The sequence below is a fragment of the Globicephala melas genome, chromosome 4 (assembly GCF_963455315.2).
Source record: "Globicephala melas chromosome 4, mGloMel1.2, whole genome shotgun sequence".
NCBI classification, from domain to species: domain Eukaryota; kingdom Metazoa; phylum Chordata; class Mammalia; order Artiodactyla; family Delphinidae; genus Globicephala; species Globicephala melas.
Window position 1 is genome coordinate 29,183,202 of NC_083317.1, and position 12,226 is coordinate 29,195,427.

General features: G+C 34.0%; 1 protein-coding gene across 1 annotated transcript in view; it reads left to right on the forward strand.

Annotated features, from left to right (window-relative positions):
* LIPI (lipase I) overlaps window positions 1-11,759 on the forward strand; it is a 74,788-nt gene extending 63,029 nt beyond the window's left edge. The window contains exon 10 of the mRNA XM_070045424.1: window positions 11,672-11,759. Coding sequence (XP_069901525.1) covers window positions 11,672-11,759 — 88 coding nt within the window. The remainder of the gene's footprint in view (window positions 1-11,671) is intronic.
* Window positions 11,760-12,226: the final 467 nt, after the last annotated feature.

A 12,226-nucleotide genomic window follows, 5' to 3' on the forward strand; every position in this document is an offset into this window, starting at 1 on the left:
TAAAAGGAATTCAATCGGAAAAGAGGAAGTAAAGCCGTCATTCTTCGCAGATGACACGATACTATATGTAGAGAATCGTAAAAATGCTACCAGAAAACTACTAGAGCTAATCAATGAATTTGGTAGAGTAGCAGGATACAAAATTAATGCACAGAAATCTCTTGCATTCCTATACACTAATGATGAAAAATCTGAAAGTGAAATTAAGGAAACACTCCCATTTACCACTGCAACAAAAAGAATAAAATACCTAGCAATAAACCTACCTAAGGAGACAAAAGACCTGTATGCAGAAAACTATAAGACACTGATGAAAGTAATTAAAGACGATACAAATAGATGGAGAGATATACCATGTTCTTGGATTGGAAGAATCAACATTGTGAAAATGACTATACTACCCAAAGCAATCTACAGATTCAATGCAATCCCTATCAAACTACCACTGGCATTTTTCACAGAACTAGTACAAAAAATTTCTCAATTTGTATGGAAACAGAAAAGACCCCGAATAGCCAAAGCAATCTTGAGAAAGAGAAATGGAGCTAGAGGAATCAGGCTCCCTGACTTCAGACAATACTACTCAGTTATAGTAGTCAAGACTGTATGGTACTGGCACAGAAACAGAAATATAGATCAATGGAATAGGATAGAAAGCCCAGAGATAAACCCACACACAGATGGTCACCTTATTTTTGATAAAGAAGGCAAGATTATACAATGGAGAAAAGACAGCGTCTTCAATAAGGTGTGCTGCGAAAACTGGAGAGCTACATATAAAAGAATGAAATTAGAACACTCCCTAACACCATATACAAAAACAAACTCAAAATGGATTAAAGACCTAAATGTAAGGCCAGACACTATAAAACTCCTAGAGGAAAACATAGGCAGAACACTGTATGACATAAATCACAGCAAGATCCTTTTTGACCCATCTCCTAGAGAAATGAAATCAAAACAGAAATAAACAAATGGGACCTAATGAAACTTAAAAGCTTTTGCACAGCAAAGGAAACCACAAACAAGATGAAAGACAACCCTCAGAATGGGAGAAAATATTTGCAAATGAAGCAACTGACAAAGGATTCATGTCCAAAATTTACAAGCAGCTCACGCAGCTCAATATGAAAAAAACAACCCAATCCCCAAACGCGCAGAAGACCTAAATTTCTCCAAAGACATTTCTCCAAAGAAGGTATACAGATTGCCAGCAAACACATGAAAGAATGCTCAACATCACTAATCATTAGAGAAATGCAAATCAAAACTACAATGAGATATCATCTCACACCAGTCAGAATGGCCATCATCAAAAAATCTACAAGCAATAAATGCTGGAGAGGGTGTGGAGAAAAGGGAACCCTCTTGCATTGTTGGTGGGAATGTAAATTGATACAGCCACTATGGAGAACACTATGGAGGTTCCTTAAAAAACTAAAAATAGAACTACCATACAACCCAGCAATCCCACTACTGTGCATATACCCTGAGAAAACCATAATTCAAAGAGTCATGTACCACATCATGCATTGCAGCTCCATTTACATTAGCCAGGACATGGAGGCAACCTAAGTGTCCATCGACAGATGAATGGATAAAGAAGATGTGGCACATATATATATAATGGAATACTCAGCCATAAAACGAAACGAAATTGAGTTATTTGTAGTGACGTGGATGGACCTAGAGTCTGTCATACTGAGTGAAGTAAGTTAGAAAGAGAACAAATACCGTAGGCTAACACATATATATGGAATCTAAAAGAAAAAAATAATGGTCATGAAGAACCTAGGGGCATGACGGGAATAAAGATGCAGACCTACTAGAGAATGGACTTGAGGACACAGGGAGGGGGAAGGGTAAGCTAGGATGAAGTGAGAGCGTGGCATGGACATATATACACTACCAAATGTAAAACCAATAACTAGTGGGAAGCAGCTGCATAGCATAGGGAGATCAGCTCGGTGCTTTGTGACCACCTAGAGTGGTGGGATAGGGAGGGTGGGAGGGAGGGAGATGCAAGAGGGAAGTGATATGGGGATATATGTATAGCTGATTCACTTTGTTATAAAGCAGAAATTAACAACACCATTGTAAAGCAATTATACTCCAATAAAGATGTTAAAAAAAAAAAAGATGTGGAAGGGGTGTGTGTGTGTGTGTGTGTGTGTGTTTGTGTGATGGAATATTATTCAGCCACAGGGAAGAAGACATCCAGCAGTTTGTGACAACATGGATGAATCTTGGGCACACTATGCTAAGTGATATGTCAGACAGAGAAAGAGAAATACTGTATGATATCACATGTGGAAGCTAAAAAAGCTGAAATTATAGACACAGAAACTAGAATGGTGGTTAACTAGAGCCTGGGAGGTGGAGGAAAAGAGACGTTGGTCAAAGAGTACAAGCTTCCAGTTATAAGATGAATAAGTTCTGGGGAACTAATGTACAGCCGAGTGATTATAGTTAACAGATATTGTATTATATACTTGAAAGTTGCTAATACAGTAGATCTTAAATGCTCTCACCACAAACTAAATGGTAATTATGTGATGTGATGTGATGTGATGCATGTTTTAGCTAACACTATGATGGTAATAGGTACTATGATAGGTAACTGTCATACCTACCTGATTCCAAGTTCACACCCCTCAGGGGGAAAAAAAAAGTTTTAAGGTCCCCCTGCATCTTACCGATTTTGATTGGGCAAGTACATATCTTTGAACCTCACACTGTGCTTGGGGAATTATATTCTTCTCCTTGGCCAGGGAAATAAGTTCTTTCAGTGTTTTATGCTTAACTCTGAGACAAGATGGGATCAAGTTCATCCAAAGTTTATAGATTGAGAGTGGGGTAAAGAATGATGAGGGTAATATTACCCAAAAGGGATAGATGCTTGGTGGCAAAAATAACAGACCACTACAGAGAGACTGAAAATATTTTGATAAGTCAGCAAAACATTAATTAAACATTGATTGTCTGGCTTGTAATATATCTTACTAAAGTTAAATATTGATTTAACTAAAAAATATAATTCTGACTGGCTGACACAATTAACTTGTGAATGAAAGCAATAAATGAATAGCTAAGCTAGAGCACTCAAATTCAGATCTTTCAGGGTCTGGATACTTCAAACAATTTGGGGGTAAGTTAGGTTTTTTAAACAGCTATGTTTATAGTTCTGCATGACTATAATGTAATATTTTGACTGACAAGACAATGTGAGATTAAACATTGAAGTAACTCCTCAAATAATTTACTCCAGTATCATGAGGGTTTATGTATAAATTTAGACGTTTGTCCTTTTTCAAATTAATTAAACATTTAAATCTATAATTTTGTAGCTTTGGCCTCTATGCTTTACTTACTTCCTGGTAACTTCTTTTGTTAATTTCGTATTTCATTTCATTAAATAGTTTCAATATTCTTTTGAAAATATTATACATGAAGCTTAGATTTAATGAGGGTAAGTATTTGGTTAAGAACAGCCAAAGAACTGTCTTTAGAGAGTAACCTCAGAAAACCAATTTACAGTTATACTATTTGTGCTGAACTCATTAACACTTCATTTTTTGTCTTTTAAACTGCCTGGTTAAAAGGCCAAGGGTACTTTGGGAGAATGTGGGGATTGGAACGCTAGAATTGTGAAGGGCGTTTAAAGGTAACGATTTTGGCAAAACTGTTTTACATTTTTACAAAGTTTGTTCACTCATTCTGAAGCCTGTCCCCCATCTTCACTCTCCACAGCCCATTTTCTCGAGGGTCCTCAAATGGTGCTCTAGGTCTGTGTAATGTTGAGAGGTGACACAGATAAAGAATTCCAAAAAATGTCAACAGTGTGAATAGCCACTGTGTGTTTCTATATGTAATGTAAACTATGCCTCATATAAGAATAAGGTTTTAGGATGACTGGAAATGAGCTTCTTTTGTATACCATTAGACTATTGAACAAACAGGTTACTATACCTAAATATTTTTAGAAATTCAATATTTTATTTACCATATATAGGGACAAGATGCTTTATTCATATTCTACTTCTAAAATTATTTATCTTAGATTAAAATTTTGTTGCAGTTATATAAATTTTTTAAAAATATTTGATAATTAAGATAAGTGATTATCTTTTTTTTTTTTTTTTTTTTTTTTTTTTTTTTTTGCGGTACGTGGACCTCTCACTGTTGTGGCCTCTCCCGTTGCGGAGCACAGGCTCCGGATGCGCAGGCTCAGTGGCCATGGCTCAGGGGCCCAGCCGCTCCGCGGCATGTGGGATCTTCCCCGACCGGGGCACGAACCCGTGTCCCCTGCATCGTCAGGCGGACTCTCAACCATTGCGCCACCAGGGAAGCCCAGTAATTACCTTTTTAATTTGCCTAAAGTTATGACATAATTTTAAATGGTAATTGTATAATTGGACATTGTAAGCAAGAAATTTCAGGTTATAATCCTAAAAACTACAGCACATGTATTTTCACTAACTATGCTGTAAGATACAATTATAGTTATTATATAAATACCCAATAATTGATACAAATCTTAATAAAATTTGATTAAAAGTACATTACATAAATATATAAATATAAATGCATTTTACAATCAACCTGCGTTCACAAAATAGTTGCTTTTCTTTCTATATTTGCCTTGCAATATGTTCCATATGTTTTCAGTGACATTATATATGTGAAGTATACATTCGGCTCATAGCAGATACTGTTAGACTTCTTTTTTTTTTTTTTTTTTTTTTTTTTTTTTTTGCGGTACGTGGGCCTCTCACTGTTGTGGCCTCTCCCGTTGCGGAGTGCAGGCTCCGGATGCGCAAGCTCAGCGGCCATGGCTCACGGGCCCAGCCGCTCTGCGGCATGTGGGATCTTCCCGGACCGGGGCACGAACCCGTGTCCCCTGCATCGGCAGGCGGACTCTCAACCACTGCACCACCAGGGAAGCCCCCAGATGCTCAGTTAGTAGCAATCCTTTCGTTTCATTTTTATTCCCTTCTTTTGTTTGTCCCCAATTTAACTCTTATTATACCTCCTTTTATCTATAAATACACAGCTCAAGCAATAGACTGGCCCAGCCCATAATTATATGAAAAATATCGGCCTGTTTTGCTGAGGTAATTCATCAATAAAATGCTTCATTCCCAATAAGTCTGTGAAACTATGTCACATTCTCCAACCATAAAAACACTTCTACCTTTTTGTAAAAGTTCCATTCATTAATACTTTGTAAACTTCTTATCCAAACTCTCTATTCACTTCTGCCACACTTCCCACTCTTATAATGTAGTGATCAGAATCCTCACCCATCAGAGTTTTGTGGGTATAGGAAGACTCTCAGCAGAGTTAAGAACTTCAGAAAAAGAAATCTGCATTGATTGCAAATTTATCTCATAAAGGGGAATTTATCTTGTGAGTTATTTGCCCTAAACTCAATTTAACCTTCTCCTTTAGGGAACTAGTAATATAAGAAGGAGGATTTTTAGTTTTTTTCCCAAGATGCATGTTTTGGATGATGCATGTGATTTAAGGAAACATTATTGTGTACAAAGGATTGATTACTTCTTCGAAAGGATATCCCAGAGAAGTTTGTTTTAATATTAGTGAACTTCTTTCAAGATGAATTATAGTGGTTAAATTTATTTAGCATCTACTACATCCCAAATGCTATTTTTACAATTTTTGCAACAACTCCATGAGTTAAGTATTTTCTTTGTTTTACTAGTAAGGGAACAGAAACTCAGAGGCTTTATAACATGTCTAAGGTTTCTCAGCTGAGAAGTGCCTTTGCAATGACTCGAAGCCAAACTTTTCTTGGCTTTTTTCATTTGTTGTTTTCTTTGCTTTTAGTTGCTGCTCTTTTTATAGGAATAACAGTTTTTCACTAATAAATATAGTCAATTATTCCCACTGTGGAACATTTGGAAAATTTAATTCATATATAATCCCACAACTAAGAGATAACACTTAATATTTTGTCATACTTACTTATAGTCACACATGCTACAGTTGAATCATGAATTTAACTATTTACATTGAATTATAAGCAGGCTTTTTGTGTAGAATCATGCAGCTTATTCACTACAATAATAGCTTCAAGGGTCACTGTTCACACAGATAATAATGTGACCACATTGGACTTGGAGCTGTGCAACATCATGTACCTGGTTATAAGCAATTTTTCTCTTTTTAACTGTAAGTTAATGACTCAATATATTTCATCTTTTGTAGAATATTCAACTTAGATTTTCCTTTATGTTGAATACTTTTTCCCCAATTTTTGTTTTTCATAAACAGTATCCATGTATAGACAACTATCTGCACTTTAAACAAGTGCCTTTTTTATATTCATAGAAAGAACATTTTCAAATCTTTTACCTCACCACATGATGTTCACACCTTGACACAGAATGTCGGTGACCCAACAGTCATAGGTTGCTCCATTTATTTCTCTTTTTCAAGTCACTTATGAGAGGAAAAGAAAGTGTAAAGGCAGACAGGTATGTCCACTATTATATTTGATTCACTGTCTCCTTAATCTTGTTTTACACAGACAAATGTTATATACAACTCCTTCATTGGTTAAGTAAGAAATGCGGTAAAGTCATTGGGATAGGCCACAGAGAAAAAAAATAAGCATGCATGTCATTTTAATTTTTATGTAAAATCTAAACAGTGGATAGACTATGAAAATTTACTAAATTTACAAAATTTACATGCAATTACTTCTACTCAGGGGGAAAAAAACCTAAAATACATTTTGTGGGTGGTTAACAAAACTCTTAACATTCCCTGTTGGCTGTGAATGCTAACAGATGCTTGGATGAAATATGTGCTTTAAAGTTTAATTACCTAGATAATTGCAGTAACCATTTAGTTGCTTTTCCCATTTAGATCTGTCCATACAGATAATGTGCAATTAATGAGAATGAGCACTGCCAAATCATTGGGAACGTGAGTTATAAAAATATGATGCCTTATGGTCCAGACTAAACTGTATATCTACTCAATCAGTAATTAGCTATCTGTAACAAACTATGATAGAGACTACACAAACAACATAGTTCTTCTGAGCTTTTCCAGTGGACTAGGCTTTCAAACTTAGGAACTGAGAGGAATATTCAAGTGGTGGTACCTGGATGACTTCCTGAGAAAAGGTGAACTAAATCTACTTTTAAAAACTTTACTTAATAAGTAAAATGTACTCTTTTTGGTATACAGTTCTATGAGTTTTAATAAGTGCATAGAGTCATAAAACCACCACCCCAATTAAGATACAGAACATTTCCATCAATCATAAAAACTGCCTTGTGCTGCCCCTTTATTTTCAATTCCCCATGCCCACTCTCTGACAACCTCTGCACCTAGATTTGCCCTTTCCAGAACATTATATAAATGGAATCATATAGTATGTTGCCCTATAAGTGTGGCTTCTTTCACTTTTAGACAATTAAAATTCATCCATGTTGTTGCCTATATCAGTGGAATGTTATTGCTAAATAGTATTTTATTGTATGGATATACCACAGTTCCTTTATCCATTCACCAGTTGGAGGAAATATAATTTGTTCATAATTTTTGATATCTGTCCATGACCAAAGCCAACATAAATATTTGCCTGCAGGTTTTTATGTGAACATACGTTTTCGTTTCTCTTAGATAAACACCTAGAAGAGAGACTGTGGGGTCATATTGTGAGTGTATGTTTAACTTTATAAGAAACTGACAGACTTTTCCAAGGTGACTGTACATTTTGTATTCCCACTGGCACTTATCAGAGTTCTACTGCAAAAACTGCACCTTCAACAGTTTTTTTGTTGTTTGTTTTTTATTTTTGCTGTTCTAATACTTGTGTAGAGGTAGCTCACTGTGTTTTTAATTTGCATTTCTCAAATGACAAATGATGTTGATGACCTCTGCCATTTAATTGAGGGTATCTGCATCTTTAAATTTAATGTAATTGTAGATATATTTGGGTTTAAATCTATCATCTTGCTATTTTGTTTTCTGTTTGTCCCATCTGTTCTTTGTTCCTAATTTCTCATTGTCTGCCTTCTTTTGGTAAATTGAGGAGTCTTATGATTACATTTGATCTTCTTTGTGGGTTTATTATCTATAACTGTTTGATTATTTTAGTGGTTTCTTTGGGGTTTATATTATAATCTTTATTTTATCATAGTGTACCTTCAAGTGAATTTTACTACTTTACATATAACATGAGAGCCTTACAGTAGTATACTTCCATTTCTCTCTTGTGCTGTTATTGGCATACATTTTAATTATACATATGCTAAGATTTCTATAGTACAGTGCATCACTTTTCTTCAAAGAGTTATGTCCATTAAAGATACATAAATCATTAGGAAAAGTCTTATATATTTTTTCCATATTGTTACCATTCCTGGTGCACTTCTAACCCTTATGTAGATGCGTATTTCCATCTGGTATAATTTATCTTATAACAAAAGGAGTTCCTTTAAGATTTTTTTGTAGGATCTGATAGTTGTGAATTCTTTCAACTTTTGTGTGTCTGAAAAAGTCTTTATGACGTCTTTATTTTGAAAGATAATTTCTCTGTGTATAGAATTCTAGTTTGATAGCTGTTGTTGTTGTTTTACTTTCAGTACGTTAAGAATGTTGCTGTACAGTCTTAGACCATGCATTGATCTTAATGAGAAATATATTACTATCCTTCCTTTGTTCCTATGAGGAAAATAAGCCTCTTTTCTCTGGCTGGTTTTAAGATTTTCTCCTTATCACTGATTTTAAGCAGTTTGATTCGATGTGGCTTTTTGGAATTTTTTTTTCATATCTCTTGTATTTACTGTTTGACCTTATTGGATCCATGGGTTTACGGATTTCATCAGATTTTATGTAAATTTTTAACTCTTTTTGAAATATCTTTTTCTATGCCCCTACTCTCTCCTCTCCCTTTGGGGACTCTAATTTCAAATTTATTAGGCTGCTTGAAGTTGTCCCACAGTTCACTGATACTCTGTGAAGTTCTAAATTTCATTTACTCCCTACATTTCATTTTGAATAGTTTCTGTTGCTGTGTCTTCAAGTTCACTATTCTTTTCTTCTGCAATGTCTAAGTTGATATTTATCCTATCCGGGGTATTTTTCAACTCAGATATTATAGTTTTCACCTATGGAAGTTTGATTTGACTCTCTTAATATCTCTTATGTCTCTACCTAGCTATTTGAACATATAAATACAGTTATAATAACTCTTTGAATACCTTTGTCTGCTGATTCTCACATCTATGCTAGTTCTCGGGTGGTTTCAATTGGTTGACCCTCATATGGTTCCATTTTCCTGCTTCTTTGCATGCTTGGTAATTCTTGATGAGACATCAGACATTGTGTATTTCATCATGTTAGGTGCTCCATATTTTTGTATTCTTATAAATATTCTTCAGGTTAATTCTCAAGATGCTGTTAAGTTACTTTTAAACAGGTTGATTCTTTCAGGTCCTGCCTTCAAGGTGTTTTAGGCAGGACTGGAGTAGTGCTAAGTTTAGGGTTAATTACCTCCACTACTGAGGCAAGACCATTCTATTCTTTTTACCTGATCATCTGGCAGGTAGGAACAGACACCTTTGTTAATTATGGGAACCTTGTCCTAAGTAAGTTTTAAAAATACTAGATGCATAGGTGTGGTGATATGTTGTGTAAAAGCCCTAGGGAGCTTTTTTAAATAAAGAAGCATGTCTATTCCCTGTAATTTGGTAGAATATGTATGGATTAAAATTAAAAGCTAATTGTATTTGAATTTTAGAGAGATTTTTTAACACTTGGATTTCTTCTATTATTTTTTATTAAAGTTTATACTTTATCAATGTACTGTGCTCATTTCTGCTAATTTGTGGTAAACAAAGCATTAGAAATGCAATATTCAGTGCTCTTTTTTTAAATTAAAAAAATCCACTAAATAGTCTTCTTCCTATGATAGTTCATATATATCACATAGTTTTTTCTAAATTATAGAGTTTAAAAATTTTGATTCGGGGAGAAGGAACTATTAATAACATAGGATAAATGATCTCAAAATCAGAGTCCTGGCAGTAGAACCAGATAGGCTTTTCACAATGTAAAAACAAAGAAAATTAATTTTTCTCATATGTTTTGGTAAAATTTCACTTTGGTAGGCGTAATGAACCTGACTAAACTGTTTTGTAATGCTTGCAGAAGCTTTGTAAAATGTGGAATATTTAATAAAAATATACATTTACTATATTGAATATATTTCAATGGTAACAGGGTTATGAGCTTTTGTTTTTTTGTAGAAAATAAGAGCACACTTGCCATAATATTGTATTATGAATATGTGAATAGAAGAATTACTTAATGACTGAGGTAATTTATTAATAAGTCTAATAACACCCTTGTCCTATGATGACAACTTAAAAATTAGGTGGATCAGGGATATCCATAACATTGAAGGCTCACTCACTGAATAAAGGCTGTAGCAGGCTAGATTAAAAATTGACATAAGTATATATGTATTTGTTAGGGGAAGTGGTAAAGTCATTCTTCCACTTATTTCTTAATAATGGAGAAAGGATTATATCTGATTTTTCGATTATGTTCTGAACTCCGACAATTTAACAAAAAGCTACTTTTGCTAATATCTAAGAATCAGAATCTTATCAAATTGAGGTACTGTCATTTCATATTTACTTCTATACTATTAAAATTAAAATTCCTAGATGCATTTATTATTTCAAGTGGAAAATATTGTAGTATTCTATATCAGCTTTTAGAATTAAAGATGAATATGTTCATATTTTACTACTTTTCAAATATTAGCAGATACAATTGATTTAAAATGGAAGAATTTAACCTAACAACGCTGTTGATATTTTTAAAACATGTTCAACGGTGTCTTAATCAAGCTAGAAGGAGACAGACAGCAATATATCTCTTGAACTAGAGCAGTGCATATGTCAAATAAAGGCGAACTACCAGCACCTGTGCAGTTGAATTGCTCTCTTTTCCTTGACTAAGTTAGTATGGCTGATACAGGAAATTTCCATTTATTACACCACTTTTTCCTTTAGCTCCTTTCCTGAATTTTGACCAATCTTTGCTTATTCTAGTTGATTGCTTTTTTGAAGTTTTCAAGACATTAACAGGAAGATAAATCATGAGACAAGATGCCTGATTCACCACAGTGACGTGACTTCTCAGAAACCTTCAAATACTAAATACACAATTTCTCCAAGATATAGAATATTTTAAATGTTATTATTTCCATTTTAGCAGGTGGCAGAGGATTGATTAAAATATTTGGCAAAATTGTCTATGCAATTCAGCCCAACTCTTCCATGGTGGCTTTCATGGTAGAAGAAGTGGCCCAGCTACTAAGAGTTGAGTTCAGTTTTCAGCTATTTCAGTATCCAAAAATATTTCCCATTCAATGTAAGTTTTCCAGTGAAGCAGCAAAGAGAGAAGATGTTGAAGCACAGAGAATTTTTTCTTTCTCACAAATGCTGTGTCTATTCATCGACAAATTAGATGGAGTAGAAATGATCCCAGAGGTTTATCTCAACTCCCTGCATTTAGAGAACTAGTTAGTCACAGGCATAGGGTATTCCAATATTTATGAGAAGAAAATAAATTTGCTGTTTTACTAATAGTTATTTTTTCTCTCTGTTTTTCTCTTTCACAGACCACCACTATGCACTTATAATTTTGTACTTAAAGAAAATGAGGAAATATTTCTCAGTCCAAATACATGCACACCAGATGAAATATAAAATGCCTTCTTCTATCAAATGTAACAACTTGTTTGTGAATTAAAGAACTTGTAAATGGAAACAACACAATTAGTATTTCTTTCAGAATGCATTGTTCAATCTGAAATTCAGATATTTCTACTTCTTGAATAAATTTTTAAGAATCAAAAATATAGAATATTTTTAAATGCATATGCTAAAGCATTCTGAATATATTTTAAAAGCTATTTATTTCTGTTTACCTTAATCAAATGTTTCTCATTGAATGTTTCCCTTAATTACTTAGTATTAATAGATAATATGTCTTTAGAAAAAGAGAGAAGCTTATTGCTTCAACACACTGTCTAAATAGTATCATTCTCCGCTCAGAATGCAGTAATAAATGAATTTTTTAAAAATTTGTAAATTTATCATTTTGAGAAGTCACTTGGATTAATGTAAATCTTGTAAACATAAATACACCTTCTGTTTAGTGAGCTATTTGGCAT